The 19,430-nt window shown below is 35.0% G+C and overlaps 2 protein-coding genes and 1 long non-coding RNA gene across 18 annotated transcripts in view; 2 read left to right on the top strand and 1 right to left on the bottom strand.

The window, feature by feature from the left end:
- msn (serine/threonine-protein kinase msn) overlaps window positions 1-12,226 on the top strand; it is a 38,731-nt gene extending 26,505 nt beyond the window's left edge. For 3 of the 16 annotated variants that reach the window (XM_068286608.1, XM_068286607.1, XM_068286610.1), the window contains 11 exons: window positions 262-590; window positions 893-1,061; window positions 3,066-4,109; window positions 6,367-6,564; window positions 9,856-10,524; window positions 10,595-10,750; window positions 10,821-10,988; window positions 11,068-11,217; window positions 11,289-11,423; window positions 11,485-11,559; window positions 11,950-12,226. In XM_068286608.1, coding sequence (XP_068142709.1) covers window positions 262-590; window positions 893-1,061; window positions 3,066-4,109; window positions 6,367-6,564; window positions 9,856-10,524; window positions 10,595-10,750; window positions 10,821-10,988; window positions 11,068-11,217; window positions 11,289-11,423; window positions 11,485-11,559; window positions 11,950-12,123 — 3,267 coding nt within the window. In that variant the 3' untranslated portion in view covers window positions 12,124-12,226. The remainder of the gene's footprint in view (window positions 1-261; window positions 591-892; window positions 1,062-3,065; window positions 4,110-6,366; window positions 6,565-9,855; window positions 10,525-10,594; window positions 10,751-10,820; window positions 10,989-11,067; window positions 11,218-11,288; window positions 11,424-11,484; window positions 11,560-11,949) is intronic. The other 13 variants (XM_068286613.1, XM_068286615.1, XM_068286612.1 and 10 more) reach the window with 12 other exon arrangements.
- A 3,358-nt stretch (window positions 12,227-15,584) lies between these two features.
- On the top strand, window positions 15,585-16,314 carry LOC137574307 (uncharacterized). The gene is made up of 3 exons (XR_011031972.1): window positions 15,585-15,605; window positions 15,708-15,777; window positions 15,834-16,314. It is a non-coding gene; the product is annotated as an uncharacterized lncRNA (long non-coding RNA).
- Window positions 16,315-17,698: 1,384 nt separating this feature from the next.
- On the bottom strand, window positions 17,699-18,961 carry RpL8 (ribosomal protein L8). Its single transcript, XM_068286203.1, has 3 exons — window positions 18,941-18,961; window positions 18,573-18,712; window positions 17,699-18,506 (listed from the first exon to the last, which is right to left on the bottom strand). Exons 2-3 carry the CDS (start codon window positions 18,708-18,710, stop codon window positions 17,853-17,855), a joined length of 792 nt encoding a protein of 263 aa, XP_068142304.1. The 5' UTR covers window positions 18,711-18,712; window positions 18,941-18,961; the 3' UTR covers window positions 17,699-17,852.
- Window positions 18,962-19,430: the final 469 nt, after the last annotated feature.

Raw genomic sequence — 19,430 nt, forward strand, 5'->3', positions numbered from 1 at the left:
CCAAAATGAACAACAACAAAAACAACAAACTACTGTGGTATCATGTGCAATCTACACACACACACACACAAACACAACACACACACAACACTCATACACACACACACACGAAAATCCTCCTCTGAAAATGTGTGCATTTGACTTCCTTTTTCTTGAAACGAAAATCAACAAAACCAAAAAAAAAAAAAATGTATTATAAAAAACGAAATGAAATGACCAAAAAAAAAAAAAAAAAAAAAACAAAAAAAAAAAAAACTGTAGGATCATTTGGATGTGTTAGCAGCACAATTAAATGAATTGGGCGTGGTCTCCTCTCAACAGCCGCAGCCACAAACGGCCACCGCAGGACAACAGCAGGCTCAACCGGAGGCACCGCCACGCAATAATCGTCAATCAGGCGGAGTCGGAGGAGCTTCCTCATCGTCATCGAAGCCGGCAGCTGCCTTGCCACAATCGAACAATCATTTGGGTCAACCTGTCAATCCCCTGGATCCATTGGATAGCAGTGATTCGGATAGTGAGCCAGATGAGCCGAATGATCGGGCAAGAAACGATGGCACTTTGCTGGCCAGTGATCCACCCAAACCACTGTAAGTACACCGCATTCAGAACCAGAACCAGAAGTGAGCAGAAGAAGAAAAGGGCCTGGCAGCCAGCACGTAGATTTGCGACGATTCATCTAACTAACTCAACTCAATTTCTTTCTCACCTTATTACACCACAAAACCAACCAACCAATCAACCACCCATCCACCTTTACATATCAACCACATATACCCACCATATCCATATCCATTCCCATTCTTTCAAACTGCCGCCCTTTATGTTGCTCTTTTTTGCGTTTTTTTCGGTTTTTCGTTTTTTTTTTGGTTTTTTTTTTTGTTGTGTTCAGACCCGAATTTTCATATAGACCCGGTTTGGGACCTGTCTCCGAGGATAGCTCGACCACAGCAACCACGACACCGTCAGGCCATGGCAGCGGCGGCCCACCAAATCGTCCCTTGCCCCCAACGCCCGATGATGATGATCAGGCTGGAGATCGCACCCTAATCTTAAAACGCGTAAGTACCCAATCATCAATTTACGTCTAGTCGTTCATTATATATAGAATTGCAAAATTTTGATATAAACGTTAGTTTAGTTTTTAGTTTTTTTTTTTTTTTTTTTTTTTATTTTTGCCAAAGATATATAATTTTTTATCAGATCTTCTTAGCACAGAATCAGATCTCAGTGAGGAAGACATTCGTCTAGTCCCAAAAGTGTACAAAGTGTAATTTAGGGTTAAAGGCTTAAAATAAAATATTAAAAAACAAAAAAACACTAAATTAATATTAGACTTTAAACAAAAAGAAAAAAACCTATAAAAACAATATACAGATATTTATCAACTGGTTGTGGTTCTCTTTATTCTTTAGAAACACTATTTTTTGAGTTGATTGAGTTTGATTTTTCGATTTAAGTTTAGTCTAATACTAAATACTATATAGTTTGATTATATTTTTTTTGTTTAGTAAGTTGTTTGATTGCTTAAAACAGCGTGTGAAAGCATTTTCTGTGAATTTTTCTTTATATATTTTTTTTTATGAGAAATATTTAGTCGTGTTTGTTGTTGTTGTGTATATCTACGTTTTTAGTTTGTTTTTTTCCATTCGAAAGAACATTTTTCAAGCAATGTGTGAGACGAAAGCATGTGTACGTGTTAAATTTAATGAAATACAACACTTTTCAAGTATGCAAAATCAATCGTACATCGATTTTTTTCATGTACTCGTCGAGCCGTTTTCTAGTTAAGTGCATTAAATGCAGTATTACATTAAAAATGTTTAAAGTAAGCGTCAATTTTTACGTATTTAAACCTGCATTGCTCGGGTTTTAGGGTTAGGGTGAGCAATCGTTGAAAAATTCGTCATTCCAAGAAACTTTAACGCGTTTTTTTTTTAACATTATTAACATTGGAGGGGTTATCTACAAAGTTGATTCGAAAAAAGTTCGTGTTGTTTTCAGAAGGTTTTATCTAATTATATTTAAAAAGCAAAACACAATGCGCTAGTAATACTATCAACGAAATAGAAACACTTTCAGTTTCGAAAACAAAACTTTAAAACTGTCGAAGCTTTTGATAATTTTAAATCAGCTGACATCAAATAGGAAAAAAATCATTCAAATTTAAAAAAAAAATAAGAAACTTTCAAAAAATAAAAATTTTCTGACTAAAAAACTACACAAGATCGTGAATACAAATATTAAAAAAAACATAAAAAGAAGTGAAAAGTTTTTGAGATATTACGAGTACTTTTTAAAAGTTTAGAGGCATTCAAAAATGAATGTTACACAAAATGAATTAAATTTTAAACAGATATTTTTAAAAGTTTGTACTTTTTGTGCGATTTGGGAGCTTCAACTTTGTATATAACCCCTTAGATTAAAACTAAAATGACGAGATGCATTTACAAGATTATTTTTGCGTTTTAGTTTAAACTTAGAAATGATTTGAATGTATAAAACTGAGAACTGGAATTAGTTTCTCTCAAGGACAACAAGTCCAATGCACGTTGCAAATACTCAAACTGTATACCCTCCCATACATACATGCAAATATGATATGATGATATGATATAAAGTGTATTATGCACCTTATGCACATATACATACATACATTTAGAGAGTAAATACACAAACACACCCAAGTATAAATATACATACATACACATACACACACAGACATTGCCACAAAGATGATGTAAATACATACATATATACAAAAAGGAATGCAAGAGGAGAATTCATAAGAAATGTTTCCATGCTGTTGCAGCAATCTACTTTTTTTATCTATGGTGGGGAACATTAATTTGCCTAGCTAAAGTAATGCAACAGACAAAAAAAAAAAAAATATGAAAATTAACACAAAAAATCAAAACAAAAACAAATACCAAATTCTTTTCTTGCGCGCTGCCTACTTACCAAACTGTACAACTGCCCCAAACTCCCCCTTTACCACCTACCACCGCCACCAACCAACCAACACCTCTGACCCAACCCAACCTCTATTCCAACTGCGACAACAGATACTAGATCAGGGTATAAATCGCTTGCAAAAATCTGCCTCGACGTCGCATGCCAATTTCGGAGTTGGACAAAAGCAACGAGCCGCCGATGAAGCCAAATTGTTACGCGACTGGGATATCAATAGATTCTTCAATAAGAATTCAAATGCCAGTCATCAGAATAATTCGAGCAGCTGCAGTGGCGGCAGCAGTGGCAGTAGTCCAACTACCACAGCGAGTTTGAATCGCAGCTCACAGCAGAGCACGTTGAAGGTGGAAACCAAATTGCAAAGGGCCAGTGTGGCCGAGGCCATTACTAGGCCAGTGCCCAAAGGATATCATCCATTGAAGTCCCATCAAGATGAAAATGCCTTTAATCTTGTCAAAGAATCAACTGCCAAATCAAGCGGAGCAGGAGGAGAAGTAGGAGGATGGCTTACAGGGGTCTTACCACAAAAACGGAATCAGGAACCAACAGACTCTACGTCAAAATTGCCAACGAATTTCGTGCGAGGATTTCGTCGTGAGAATTCTGATTTTTTCCCACTTACCAAAAGGCATTCAGCCGTACTAAGTGGTAGTAGTGGAGCTAGTTCTTCATCCATTTTTGCAAATCGATCATCCAAAGTGCCACAGCAGCCGCCATTGGTTCAAGGCCAAAGAACCGGTGCCATGTACGAAATACCTTACAACAACAACAACCATAATAATAATAACAATAATATAAATAATAGTAGTAGCAGCAGCAAAAGGCCATCGCCAGCAGGAGCAGACAGTTCGGCAGTAACAGCAGCAGCAGCAGCTACCGCTAAAAAGGATGCTGGAACAGCATCAGCAGCAGCATCTACAAAGGCGAAAGCATCCGGTTCGGGTGCAACAGCCACGCCCACCAAATCCAGTTGGCCAATAGATTTTTGGCGTCCGCGTCGCGAAAAGACTGAATCTGTCATTGTCCTGCATAATGCAGCAGCTCGTGCCCAACAGCAGCAACAGCAATCGCAACAGCAACAGAAGCAGCAGCAGCAGCAGCAATGGCCTCAGCCGCCGCCGCAGCAACAGCAGCAGGTAAACGTTCTCAGCTCGCACGTACAGAACAGCAGAAAGGCAAAAAAAAACAAAAAAAAAAAAACCCTGTTAAATGAAAACTCGCTACATATTTATTGTGTTTTGTCTTGACGCCCTCAGAAAAAGAAAAAAAAAAACCAAACCAAAAAAACAACACACACACACCAAAACAAATTTACCATTTTGGCTTTTGCTCTTACCATACTCACCACACACCAATGCACTTACACATCCCACCCCCCCACACACGCATATCCACCCACAACTCGCTGTAGCCTGACATACTGTTAATAACATAAACAACTAACAGCTCGTAAATAACAGCAATGCCAACAACAGAACAGCTGGAATCATTTGCGCGAAATAAAAAAAACAGAATCGAACAGAAAAAGAAAACTAGAAAAGAAAAGAATATATGTATTTATATATGTGTATAATATCATTAATTTGTTGTTGCTTGAAGCATGTTTTCAATTTTTTTTTTTTTTTTTTTTTTTTCCCGTTATTTCGTTTATCATTATTTTTCTTTGTATTCAGAGAACCCACGCCTTCATAAAATAATCAGTATTATAATATACAATGTATATAAAAAATGAACATTCTCATGTTTCCTAGAATATAAGTCTCTCATTATATGTACATATATACTCTATGCTATCAGATCGATCGGATCGATTGATGATCTTTCTATTCCTAACCCCCCAATATAATATGTACATAAACACATTATACCTTTTAATTCTAATACAAAACATTTGCTATCTAATTTGGTACTATCTAAGGCACTTTAAAAACTCATTTTGGCCATGTTTTGGTATATAAATAATATGTATTGTAAGAATTAAGTCATAACAAAAAACAAATACCATTTGAATGCTAATGAGATGCTATCTATAATCTAAACCCATTTACAATTGAACTACTGTAAATACTATTGTTTTTTCATTTGTTGAATAGAACAGGTTCAGTTTTGACAAAAACAATTCTCTTCTTTCGAATTTCCTAGTTTAGAACTAACGTCTGAGATAAATAATATGTGTAATGGGTTTTCGAATGGTGCTGCATTAATCCCGATCTAGTATAAAACTTTATGATTCTTTAGTTAGAAACTCTTTCTGATTTCAATTCTCAATAGGGTTATAGCCATATGGGGGGGGTATTATCAGATCAGTTTTGTTAACAGCATCTGTTATCTACTCGTATATAATATAAATATTCTGTTAATATTAACTGTGAGCTAATATATATACATATATAACGGTTTCATCTCATTTCAAATACATTTTTTAGCTAGCTGTTAACTCTAAGGCTCAGCTTAAAGCGCTCTAACTTAACATTAGACAAGCCAACAACCGACAGAATGCTTAATAGTTTTAATTTTAACGGTTTTAATTTTGAAATATGTAGATTAGGGAAACCTTATCTAGAGATAGATTATATAGGTAAATTATATTTATTCTTATGTATGTTGCTTTAGCTTCTACTACTACTTTTCTCTATCTTTCTCTATCTATCTCTGTCTCTGACTCTGTTTAAACCTTCTCATTTCTGCTCTTGCTCAAAAATTAGTTTTTAAAGCTTTTAATGTAAATATTATTATTGTTGTTGTTGTTGGTTTGGTTAGCGCAAATATTTTCATGAAAATATCTTACAAAACAAAAACTGAGCAACGTTTGCCCGTTGCTGCGCGGCTGAGCATCTGAGCGACTGAATCTCAAGGGCCAACGGGGCGTATGAAAATTATAATTAAGTGCCATTTGTTAGTTTTAAAATAAATTTGTGTCCGTTTCTTCTTTAGAATATAAGCACACACACACACACACCCATACACATACATCTCTCCTCCCAGCTCTCTCTCTCTCCAACCTATACCTATTCCCGATATTATTCCTTGGCTATATAATTAGACTTCTCCTTGTAGAAAGTATATGGAAATCAATTATAGTTTAGGAGTTTTCTTTTGTTTCTTAGTTATTCCCATCAGGTGTCTCATTGGCATTCATAAAAAATAAAATCAATATATTTTTTACACTCATTTTATTTATGTTTCTTCTGTTTATCTGTTACATTTATGATTATTGTTTTATCATTTTTTTTTTTTGTTGTTTTTATTTGGATAACCCATAATTTCATTTCGAATTGTTTGTTGTTGTTTTTGTTGAACTCTTATCCGCCTTTTTCATTTCGTGGATGATGATCAATCTATACTTATCACTTCTAAACAATTTCGTTTGCCCATTTCTCCTTCAATCAACAGAATCGTGGAGGAGGCGGTGGCGGCGGCGGCAGCGGCGTTGGAGGAGTCAGCGGCGTCGGAGGCAGCGGCGGCGGAGTCGGTGCAGATGCCAGCGGCCTTGGTACACCTGGTACACGTACCAGCAGCGTCCTGCCCGATCTACTCAGTCAGGCATCGCCAGCAACGCCACCGCGGCATGATAAATCATCCAGTGAGGAGGTGAGTAATATATTCCTCAATGTTTATTCCATTACTTACTTTACCATTTGTCCATTTTGTCCACATTGACCATTTGTCCAATGTTTGTTTGTTTACTTGTTCTTTTATCACGTTTTCCTCGTCTTGTTTTTAATCGAATTTCAACTGAGTTTTGCCACTCTGACTCCCAATCCATCCCATCCATCCATTCCACATCCTGCTGTTCCATGTTTGATTATTGTGTTATTCTCTTTTCTGTCTGTCGCCCTTTGTGTCTTTTCTTGTTGTCTTTAACTTTAACTATATTATTATAATTTTTTTTGTCGTTTGTCTGCATTATGCAATATCAAAACATTCATTCAACTTTAACTCATTCATTTATTATCCTTAATGAGAATTGCATTGTTGAAAAAAGGTATATTCGATACGATCTTGAATAAACATATTGAGATTTGCATTATTCATATTATCGATAAGCAGTTATCCACTGAGACTGAATATTCTTCACACAAAGCTTATAATTTCTTAGATCCTTTAAAAGGAATTCATTTTTTTCTAACTTCTCAAAGTATTTTATATCAGATTTCTTAACTCTAATTGAGAACTATATATAAAAAAGACATTTTAGATAAAGTAATTTAACTCAAATCGTTAGATTTGAAACCAAATTTTATGTCTGATGTCTTGAGAGAAGAAAAAAATTACGGCCAAGTCGAATTTAGTCCGTTAAATGGGTTTATTTTCTTTAGTTTGTTACTTTTTACTTTGTGTTCTAATCAAATTTCTAACCCTTTATTCAAATACATATATTTATATATGTGTGTTGATATCATTTTGTGACTAATCATCAAATCGAAACTATAAACAATTTCTTTGAGACGTGGAATAAAAGTTCATACATGATGAAGAAAAACAAATCAAAAGAACAATTACAAAAATTAAATAAAAAAATTAATAAACCAAGCAGAACAATTGCATGTGCCCTCCCCTCCTGCATGATAATATTGAATTAATAATTAGTAAATTACAAAAAAAAAAAAAAAAAAAAAAACAAATTGTTTAACATAGAAAAGAAAAAAGAAAACAAATCTCATTCTTCCTATAATTGTGCTTTGTCTTTCCGCAACGTTTGAGCTGATGGCCACTACGATATATATATATACACAAATATATATGTATAAGATATATATATTTATGTATATTTGCAATAATTTCAACAATTATAAACTCAAATAATTCAATTCAAACAAATCAAAAGAAACCGAAAACAATATCAAGACTTTACCCATAGTAAGTATAAATCAACAACAACTACAACAACAAGAACAACCAAACCACCAACCAATCAAAATGAAAAGATCTCAAAAACCTTTACAATGTAAAAAAAAAAAGAAAAACATACACAAACACTCACACACACACACACATACACACCGAAAACCAAATCAAAAATCATTTTTCTCTATTATATATACAATAATCTAAATCTAAACTTCCCCAAAAACAACTGCAATTTCTGTGTATACAAATTTCCCATCATCATTATTATTATTTGTATTGTTTTTTCTACTGTCTGTGTGTGTACTATATTTCCACTTATTCTACATACATATGTATTATCTTTTGCTCTTTACATTCCTTCCCACAAACAAAGGAAGACAAGTCACTGTAACTAACACATTTATACATACAAATATAAGCACCCAAACACACACACACACACACATTTTTATATGTATATCCATTCATTATTGTTTGAAATTCTCTCTTGGATGTGGGTTATATATCAACTTTGACTTGTAGATTTAATAAAAAAAAAAGACTTTACTCCTTTCACTAAGATCTCATGGATTAGTGGAAATCAGGAAGGGAACTGTATAGACCTAGACTAGTACTTTCCCTCTTTGATCTATTGCTAAAATATTGGCCACCTAAATAACAATAGACAGACTAATTTCTGAGGCTATTGAAATGGTGAGAACTCAAGCACAGTTGAAGTGGGAGACTTTAAAGGATTGTCAAGTTGCAATCATTCCTTTTGCCGCATCTCTCCCCACCCACCCTCAATTATGACAAAAGTATTGGCAATTTGAACTATTGCCCACCTTCTTCCACATCTCTCCCATTCAATGGACCTTATTCCAATTGAAGTTATAAAACTCGGATGAACTGGAATAAGATAGGAATCTAAAAGCAATCAATCTCGACCAAATCGAAACTATAGATGACAAAGTCTTGATGACTAAATCGTTAGGCATGCCAACAAAATTCAATTTTTTATCTTTTGTTTGAATATTTTCGAGTAAATTTCTCCTTTCGAATACTTTTGTCCTTTTGAAATTGATATGTTTCTGTTTTGTAATGTTTTTTTATGGTAACCTTTCAAATGCAGTCAACAAATATCAAAGAATATTTAAAAAAAAAATATAAACAATTGAACTACAAACACATTTATTTAAGTTGTTGCCAATACTTTTGACCATGACTGTATATGGAGGATCTATGGATCACTAACATAGAAGACAAGTCAACACATTTTTCTATATCCTGTGATCAAATTTTGCTTCTTGCCCCAAATATTGTTTCCAGAAGTTGTCAAATGAATAGTCCAGAATGTAAATATTTAAAAATCATATTAAATTTTTTCAGTTTTTGTTGTTTTGGTTTTTGGAACCATTTGGCCTCCTGGGGAAAGACATAACACATTTGTATTTGTATTTTTAACATTTAATTCGTTTCTAATTTGTTTTGTTAAAATATTAAATTTATTGTCCATTGTTTTTTTTTTTTTTTTTTAAGTTTAAGCACTATTTTACTGTACATATAAATATTTATTGATCCGACTGGATCGAGTCCCCCAAGCGACCCTTTCCCCCCTCACCTTAAAGCATGTAAATAGAAGTAAAGCAAAAAAAAATCTCATTTTTTTGTTTATATTGATTTTGATCTTAAAAACTAATTGAATCTTTTTTTTTATTTTTTCGTTTCTTTTTGCACTTTTCTATTTTTCTTTTCTCTCTCTTTCTCTTTCTTTCTTTCCACCACTCTCCATCTCTCTGTCTCTCTCTCTCTGTCACTTTCTCTCTCGCTCGCTCTCTTTGTGAATACAAAATAAAAATAAAAATAAAAAATAAATATATATATATATATAAATATGAATCAATCAATAAATAAAAAATAATAAAAATATAACATAAAATATTAAACAAATATAAAATAAATACACACGACGCACACACACACACACACACACACACACACACCCAATACACCGACAACAACAACAACTACAACCAACCAATCAACCAACAGTATCAGGCGGCCATTAGCTCATCCGTGCATTCCACGCCATCGAAATCGTTTATAGCCACTAGCTCCAGTTGCAGTTCCATTGGCGGCGGATCAAACCATCATCATGGTTTGGGCGGCGGCAGTGTTCTGGCCGGTGTGATTATTAATACCAATAATTCACCACAATCGACCATATCGCTGGCCTCGGCCTCATCCACATCCACATCGAATTCGCGACAGAATTCACCAAAGAATTCGATTAGTAAAACGCGTTCATCCAGCAGTATTACTAATTTATTGCATAAATCTGCTTCTTCCTCTTCTGCGAACATTCTACAATTGACGACAACGCCAACATCATCATCATCATTATTATCATCATCCAACTCCAACCACAACAACAACAACAATGCACCACTACCACCACATGCCTACGCATTGCAACAGAAACAGCGAAGTTTCTTAACTTTCGGTTTCGGTGCCGGCGGTTCGGGACCAACGCGTCGCGAATCCCATGTCAATGTCAATGTTACACCCACATCGCATGAGGTTTCCAATGATACACCCGAGATACGTAAGTATAAGAAACGTTTCAATTCGGAAATCCTATGCGCCGCCCTATGGGGAGTCAATTTATTGATTGGCACAGAGAATGGTCTAATGCTCCTCGATCGATCCGGTCAAGGCAAAGTAAGTTATTGAAATGAGTCTACTTCTGAATCCTCTTCTTAAAAATTCAAACCCAATTTTTTTTGTCCAGGTTTATCAGCTAATCTCTCGACGACGTTTCCAACAAATGGAAGTTCTAGAGGGACAAAATATATTGGTTACCATATCTGGTAAAAAGAATCGTGTGCGCGTCTATTACTTATCCTGGTTGAAGTCCAAAATTCTACGCACCGATGGTCTATCCGATGTAAGTTCAATATGAAAGTTGTTTTTTCTAATTATTAATATATGTTTTTGTGTTCTGTTCTATGCTGCAGCAAGTGGAAAGACGCAATGGTTGGATCAATGTGGGTGATCTGCAAGGTGCTGTACATTTTAAGATTGTCAAATATGAGAGGATTAAGTTCCTAGTGATTGCATTAAAAGACTCTATTGAAATTTATGCATGGGCTCCCAAACCATATCACAAATTTATGGCATTTAAGGTGAGGATCAATCATCCCCACTCCCACTTCCACTTCCATTCCCCATCCACCAATTAATTGTGATATATTTCTTGTCTAGAATTTTGGTGAATTGGAACATCGCCCACTTTTGGTCGATCTCACAATTGAAGATCAATCGAGACTGAAAGTTATCTATGGTTCCGCCGAGGGTTTCCATGCGGTTGATTTAGATTCAGCTGAAGTATACGATATATATCTTCCTAAGCATGTAAGTTACGATTCTAACAAATACAATCTTGAGAAGATTAATTCTAATCCAATAATCTATCTCCCATACAGACTCAGGGTGCAATCATTCCGCATTGTATTGTGGCGCTTCCAAATTCAAATGGCATGCAATTACTTTTGTGCTATGACAACGAAGGCGTCTACGTGAACACTGTGGGTCGTGTTTCTAAGAATATTGTGCTACAGGTTTGTAATTTCACAAAAATTAAAAAAAAAGAAAAACTTCTAATTCTACCTTATCTTGCAGTGGGGCGAAATGCCAACTTCGGTGGCCTACATTGGCACTGGACAAATCATGGGCTGGGGCAATAAAGCAATAGAGGTAAGAGATCATTGATGGTTTGGAGAATGAAATGGATCGAAATGTAGTTTTCAATTAGAAAGAGTAAAGCATATGGTCAATTATATTTTGAAAGTGAGTGAGATGGCAATTGAGCATGTCCAACACGTGGTAGACAGACTTGCATGTTAGCTGGCTTCCGATCGAGAGGTCCATTAAGTTATGGGTTTGAAGGAATCTTTTAGTGGGGGAAATCTTTTTCAGAATTTCCATTAAGATCGTTTTAAATCCAACTCCGAAAGCTGAGATAAAAAAAAGCAGATTAGCCAGACTTTGAAATACATTGGTTTGGTTTGGGGTACATCCAATTGAAAATATGATTAAAATACTAATTCTATTTCTCTTCTCTATACCCCCTCCCCACACTTTTAGATACGTTCCGTTGAGAGCGGCCATTTGGATGGTGTGTTCATGCACAAGAAGGCGCAACGCTTGAAATTCCTTTGCGAGCGCAACGACAAAGTATTCTTCAGCAGTGCCAAAGGTGCTTCATCGTGTCAAATCTACTTTATGACGCTCAACAAGCCGGGCATGGCCAATTGGTAAAAATGATTTACCAACTGCTTCTCCAACCTCCTCCAACACCCATCCACACACACATATACACACACACACACACACACATCGATAGAGAAACAAAACAACAAAAGGAAGAAAACTCATGTAAAATTTCTTAAATAAACAAGAAATTGAAAGTGCATAATGTAATGTTTAAGTAAAAAGATAATGATGATATCCTATACAAAAATTACACACACATACACGCACCCTCCACACCAACGATCTTGAGAACTCTGTGCTTATGATGGGAAACAATTTCGAAAAGAAAATCAATCGACGACAACGTTTCAATTAGTAAATGTGCTAAAAACAAAAAAATGAAAATTCAATCACTAATAGAAAACAAAGTAAATAAAAACAAAAACAAAGAAAAACAGTGCCGCAATTTAGCTAAGCACTTAGATAGATATATATAAATATATATATCGAAAAAGAAAACCAATTATATTTAACAATTTAGAGAAACGATAACGAGATGAAAATTTTTTGAAGCTCACTCGCCGAGGTTTTTTGTGCCCGCCTCCCTCTATACACACACACACCCCCCACACACATACACCTTGCCGCATCCACACTCACACAGCAAAAGAGAAGAATACAATTGATATATATATATATATACTTTCGATATGATTTATGATGTATGATGATGTATATGTATAATGAAAGTTACATAAAAACGAAAGAAAAAAACAAAAACAAACAAAAATCCAACACAAGAAAAAATTTCATTTTCAATTTAATTAAAATTAAATTTTTTTTTTTTTTTTTTCTTTGCTTCCAAGTTAAACTTAAGTTAAGAAATTGAAGCAGCAGCAGCAGCAAACGGATTATATATATCAATCTGTCTCTCTCTCTCTTTATATATATATATATATAAATAATTAGTGTGTGTCTTTTTTTTATTGATCGTCTTGATAGAATTTATTTGTGCGCATTTTCAAATGAATTTTCATAGAAAGAAAGTAGAAAGTGAAAGAAGAATGAAAATGTGCAAAACAGACACAAAAAATCAATGTCTCTTATCAACTAAAGCTGCTCATTTTTAATGAAAAAAAAAAAAAAAAAATAAACGCCATTGTAAAAACTAAGTGATAAAAAAATATTAAAAAACAAAAACCAACAACAATTAAATAATATTATGTAAAATAAACAGAAAAATAAAAAAAAAACCAACAACCATAGAAGAAAGCAACACAAATAATAATATTAAAATAATAAAAAAAAAAAAACAAATTGAAAAGAAAACAAAATCACAAGCTTAAAATGAAATTGGAGAGAAATCATTGGAGGGAAAACCTAGTTAAGCTGCATTTTTTTACTGAACTTTTATACAGAACCACAGAAAAAAAATAAAAACAAAAACAAACAAATAAAATATGAGAACAAAACAAAACGAAAACAAATTTACGAAAAGTAGAAATTTAAACAAATTAAGTAAATTAATAAACATTTTTTTTTTTTTTTTTGGTTTTGCTTGTTGTCCAAACTCTTATGTGTAGGCATTTTTTTATTTAACAACAAAAACCCTGCCAATATTTATCCCCACAAATACATATTAAATATATATATATATATAGAAAAAAAACATGATCTGTTCACAATCGGCTTAAGCGTCTATATCGTCTGTATATCTGTAATATCTTCCTCTTGTGTTGTTTTCTCTTTATCTAAATTCGTCCCCTATGCAAAACAAAATCAAGAAACAAAAAAACGAAGAGGAAAACTGAACATTTTATTGAAAAAAAAAAGAAAATCTTTAAAATATTGTTTGTTTAATTTTGTGTTATGAAAAGAAAAAAAAATTAAAAAGAAAATAACAAAAAAAAAAATCACCTATGTAATCCCCCCATAAATTTAATAGTGTTCTTTAAATAAAAAAAAAAAAAAAAAAAAAAAAAAATTATTGATGAAAATAAAAGAAGAAGAAGAAGAGTAAAAGAAAAACCCTCTGCACTACAAATGCAAAAATTTCAAACAAAAAACCATTCAAGAAAACAAAACAAAACAACAAAAAAAATGGAATTAGTAATAAATGCTTACTTTATTTCTAAAATAAAACAAGTAAAATGATACAAGAAATGAATGTAAATCTAATTATTATATATATAATCTCAAAATTTAAAAATGAAAAATACAAAAAAATTCAAAAATAAATATTTACCTTTCATTCTTTTCTTCGCCATTCCTAAGAAGGAGTTCCCTTTGAGGGATTTGTGGCCCATTTGGGGTATTACAAGGATGACTATTGAAGATTCGGTAAACAGGGTAAAGTCTCTACAATTGATCAGTTTGAGTCTATATCTACATATGTACATATGTGTATCAATATTGGCATTAGTATTAGTGATGCGGGTAAATTCAATTGATTCTTTTGCCTATTGATAAACATCGACTGACATCAGCTGAGATGAAAGGACTTTTTTTGATTAATCAGAAACATCTTGTCCTTTATGAAAGTGTTGGGGGGGGTCAGACAACTTCCGAAGGTAATCCTACCAGATGCTGAGATATCAAGAAATCTTTTTGTCAATCCTAAAACCTCTAACGAGAAATAAGAAAGAAATCGAGATTAAGATAGAGAAGGAATTGATTAATCCATTAGTTAACCCTTATGGCAGGACAGCAAATAGGTTATTATTGAATTCCAGTCTTACCGACTCCCAGCAGTTGCCATTTAACCGACTTTTCTTTTCTTTCACACTCAATGTTTTTATTATTATAAAACTGTCACTTTTCCTAGCCCGACATGAGTGTGAAAGAGAAAAAAAATGGCTAAAATGGCAAAAGTGCTTAACAGACGCTCTAGCCGAAAGTAGTAAGCTTTTTTTATGGTTGCCATGTCTGTAAAAGGTTTTCAAATAAACAAATTAATATTTTAATCAAAACAAGAAGTTTAATTCATAAAAAGACGCAGACAAATTGAAAGGCATTTATATTGCAATATAATTTATTAGATGTCGATTTTCTTAATTTAAATAATCTGTAATTTTTCAATGTTTGGTAGTAGAGTTAAAAGAACTGTTAGGGTCTCGTCCACATCTATACAGCTTTAAATGCCTTCAAAGGGCCACAACCATAGTCAATCGGAAAATCTTCATCCTGTTTTTATTTCAGAGATCTTGTCACCATAAGTCGGTTTGTTGGACGTACCAAGCGACAGCCCTTCCATCTAATTTTGTCATCGCACTCCGGACGAATGCTTTAGCCGGATTTGACTGTATCCAGAGTCTGGCTAGGAAAAAAAAAGCGAGAACAAATCTAAGCACTCCATGGAAATTACTTGTCGAACTCAAACTTATCCATCACATTCACTTTCTTTTCATTTCTCTTTGGGGTTTCGTGTTGCAAACCAAAATTTTTACTAAAATGTCTACATTAATTTCGGCAATAAATTATATTAAATTATAAATTTAAATAGTATTACTGACTAAAGTTTTTGGAATGTTTAATTAAATTAATTTATGGTTTGTTTAAATTTGTTTTTCAATATACATAAGTTGCATTTTGTTGCCATCAGGCAACAAAGTTCTTCTTATAATAAGTGTATATGCATGTGTATATTTCAGATTCAGATTCAGATTCACAGAATACCAAAGGCTTCGATCCTTGAAAAATGTAAAATTAGTTTTTGTTTTGGTAAGTCTTAAAAAAACAAATACTTACAGTGCAGAAATTTGTAATTGTTTTAAAAGGGTTCCGGTTGGCTCGGCCGAAACGATTATCGCAACATGGAGTGACTTCACCAGCTATTGTTGCTTCATCCTTTGCTTCCGGTGCTAAAGCTACTGCTGCAACCCTATGAGATGAGCCGTGATTGATGCCAAGTTTCTTTGTGAATCGGAAGGATGGGATCATGATTTCAGAACTGCGCCTTGTTGGACGGATGAACAAAGGGGTTCCCATCCAAATTGGTGTGCGCCCAAATAGCGACATTGTCAAGGAGCACGCCTGGACAGTAAGCACGATTGCTGTTCAGACAAACATGCAGGAGATGAGATGAGGCTCTTCTGCATGCTTGAATATTCCGTGCACACTTCAAAGGCGGCCACCTAAGAAGTATGCATCATTATCATTTTAGAAACTATCGTCCAGGCGGGAACTTCGGGGGACCTCCATCATTATCGTTTTAGAAATTTTCGTCGAGAATGCGTAACGCTCGTTCTGAAATCTTTGCTGCTCCTAAAAATTTTGAAAGTGTATAACCAGGAAATAAATTGTTCTAAAGTGAAATAATTTTTGAATACATTGTTTACGTGTGCTCACTACCTACTACAGAAAAAAACTGAATTTTTTTAAATTTCCAGAGCCATCTCCAAATCAGATTTCGAAATGAACAGTTTTCAGTATTTGTTTGAGTGGAAACACACCTTTTATTTTTAGGTGCTTGTTTTAAAGTTAAAACTTTGATTTTTTCATTTCATTCTTTAATTAAGTTTATAGATATTATTAGTTATCATGTTGACCAGTTGAAAAAGGGAGTTTTGTGAAAAACCAGTCCAGTCCAGAGCAACGCAGATCTTCTCAGTGGCTACAACTTTTTATACCCTTGCAAAAAGGGTATATTAATTTTGGTCAGAAGTGTGCAACGCATAGAACGAAGCATCTCCGACCATACAAAGTATATATATTCTTGATCAGCACGACGAGACGAGTTCAACTAGCCATGTCCGTCCGTCCGTCCGTCCGTCTGGATCAACGCAAACTCCTCCTAGACCGTAAGAGCTACAGAGCTGAAATTTTGCACGTAGGCTTGTATATACTGCAGGCGTTGTATATCTCGGATTCAGCCGGATCGGACCACTATATCATATAGCTCCCATACAAACCCCAAAGTCAAGAACAGTGACTTTTCTCAATAACTTCGTTATTTTCTATGCTTTTACGGTGAAACTTAATATTAGAGAGTTGATTACGCTTATAAACCACTGTGCCATATAGCTCCCATAGGAACGATCGGGCGAAAACAGTGACTTTTGTAAATAACTTCGTTACTTTTAACGCGATTGCTTTCAAATTAAAGATCGATAAAGATCGGGTGACTATGATCAATATCTTCGTTATTTCCTACGATTGTAGGCCATTCTTTCGCAAACATAAGCCTTTTTAGATAAAACGTTCTTCCACATTGATGGCTAATAGGTAAGAAAAGAGTTATCAAATAAGTTGCAAGGGTATACAAATTTCGACGCGGTCGAAGTTAGCCCCGGCCCTCTGTTTTTTTTTAAATTGTTCACCCTGATCAACCCCCACATAATGGTCAATCTCCCGTTGACCTTTTGGAAATCGTTGATCTCAAGCAACAAGATAAAAATGTGTTCTTGCGTATTTTGAAGAAAAACGTTTGCTAGTTGGCCTGATCCTTGTTAAAGGTGAGAAAAGTGTATTCAAAGTGTACTCAGAAAGAGAAAACACAAAATGGGTCTTCATTTTATATCTTGGTGGCCCAATTTCGTCATCATGAAGGGTAACAAATTGGGCGCTAAAACCATGTGGATTGACTGATCGCCCCGAGCGACACGAAATCTCATTTATACACATTTCAAAAGACATTTGGGGGTACTGTTAGTTTTTGTTTTTTACACATAACTTTTATTCCGCCATAAAATCCATTAAAATGCTTACGACATTGTGTTGCTTGTACATTTTTCGCATTTGAAATCAATAAACAGCGCAATACAGTGACGGAACCAGCTCCATGTCAATCTCCTCCTCTACTCAGTCATCGTATAGCTTATTTGTCCTTGGCGTCTCCCCTTGCCACCACGAATACGACCGGTACGACGGGCAGCAATGAGACCGACCTTGCGACCAGCGGATGTGCCACGCTTAACTGTCGATGCCTTACCAATGTGTTGATGGTTACCACCACCGTGAGGATGCTCCACAGGGTTCATGGCAACACCACGCACCTTAGGCCAGCTGTTACGCTTCACCTTGTACTTGTGGTAGGCACGACCGGCCTTCAGGATTGGCTTGTCGATACGACCACCGCCGGCAACGATGCCGACCATGGCGCGATTGGCCGAGGGCACAACTTTCTTGGCGCCGGAAGGCAGCTTGACACGGGTCTTCTTGGTATCGGGATTGTGGGCAATCACGGTGGCGTAGTTGCCAGATGTGCGAGCCAAACGGCCGCGATCACCGGTTTTCTCTTCCAGATTGCAGATGATGGTACCTTCGGGCATCTGGCTCAATGGCATCACATTGCCAATCTGGAGGGTAGCCTTGCGTCCGCAGTACACGAATTGGCCAGTGTGCATGCCCTCGGGGGCAATGAACAGCTCCTTGCGGATCTTGTAGCGGTAGGGATCACGGAAGTGAACCACAGCCAAGGGGGCACCACGACCGGGATCGTGGACGATGTCCTAAACGAAAAGAATTGAGTCATTAGTATTAATGCGCAACATTATGGACTTGATCAAAAAACTTACCTTGACAACACCGCGAATGTAGCCAGAACGTTCAGCAAAGTCCAGCGAACGGAGCTTGGCGGCTCCCTTGCGCTTCTTGACGTGCGCCTTGAACACGGAACCGGCGCCCTTACGTTGTGCACGAATTACGCGACCCATTGCTGTGAATAAAGGAAGACATCAAACAATCACTATTAGAGTTCAATATTTACACTTTGACCATTTTTTTGTGAAGTCTTTTTCTATTCTTAAATAGGTTTAGTCAATGAAATATTTATGGCACTAACAAATAGTTTAAATGATTTCAACATTTTGTTTATTATTTTTATTGGATGTAGAAGATTTGTTTTTAAATTTTCAAGATTACAATTTTAAGCACCACAACCTACCGAATCTCGGGTAAAAAAGAAAAGAAAGAGAAAGAGTAAGATATATGCCAACTGTCAAAAGTGACAGCCAGTGCAGCCAACTTCAGACAGTTAAGCACATAGTGTGCTGTTGAGCGCATGGCCGTAGGCTGTTAACATACTGTTTTTTTTTTGGAAAACAAATAAAAGCACTTTTAAATATTATATGTTACCTAACTTTAACAACTAATGAACAAATGAAATCTAGAAGATATCTGTTTAACCTATTATTAAATTATTTCTTAACCGCTTAAATATAAATTCATATGAGATTAAAAACAAATATCAGGAAATTAGTTTTGTTAGCTGTAAATTGGAATATCATTGAATTCAATTTAGCCAATTTATGGCTACAGCAAATCGCCCCAAAAACCGCTATCCGATAAGGACAGCAGAAATTTTTGTATGACGCTTAAAATATATGTGCGTAAAGTTAGCCACACTGTTAATGCCGAGTTATCCACAACCCTCT

The sequence above is a fragment of the Drosophila tropicalis genome, unplaced genomic scaffold (genome assembly GCF_018151085.1).
Source record: "Drosophila tropicalis isolate 14030-0801.00 unplaced genomic scaffold, ASM1815108v1 contig_443, whole genome shotgun sequence".
Classification (NCBI taxonomy): Eukaryota; Metazoa; Arthropoda; class Insecta; order Diptera; family Drosophilidae; genus Drosophila; species Drosophila tropicalis.

Bases quoted from the DNA above. Each gene is read 5' to 3' on its own strand.
- RpL8 (XM_068286203.1), bottom strand. From the start codon at position 18,710: ATGGGTCGCGTAATTCGTGCACAACGTAAGGGCGCCGGTTCCGTGTTC. The intron at 18,507-18,572 runs GTAAGTTTTTTG...CTTTTCGTTTAG, and splicing joins ACATTCGCGGTGTTGTCAAG to GACATCGTCCACGATCCCGG.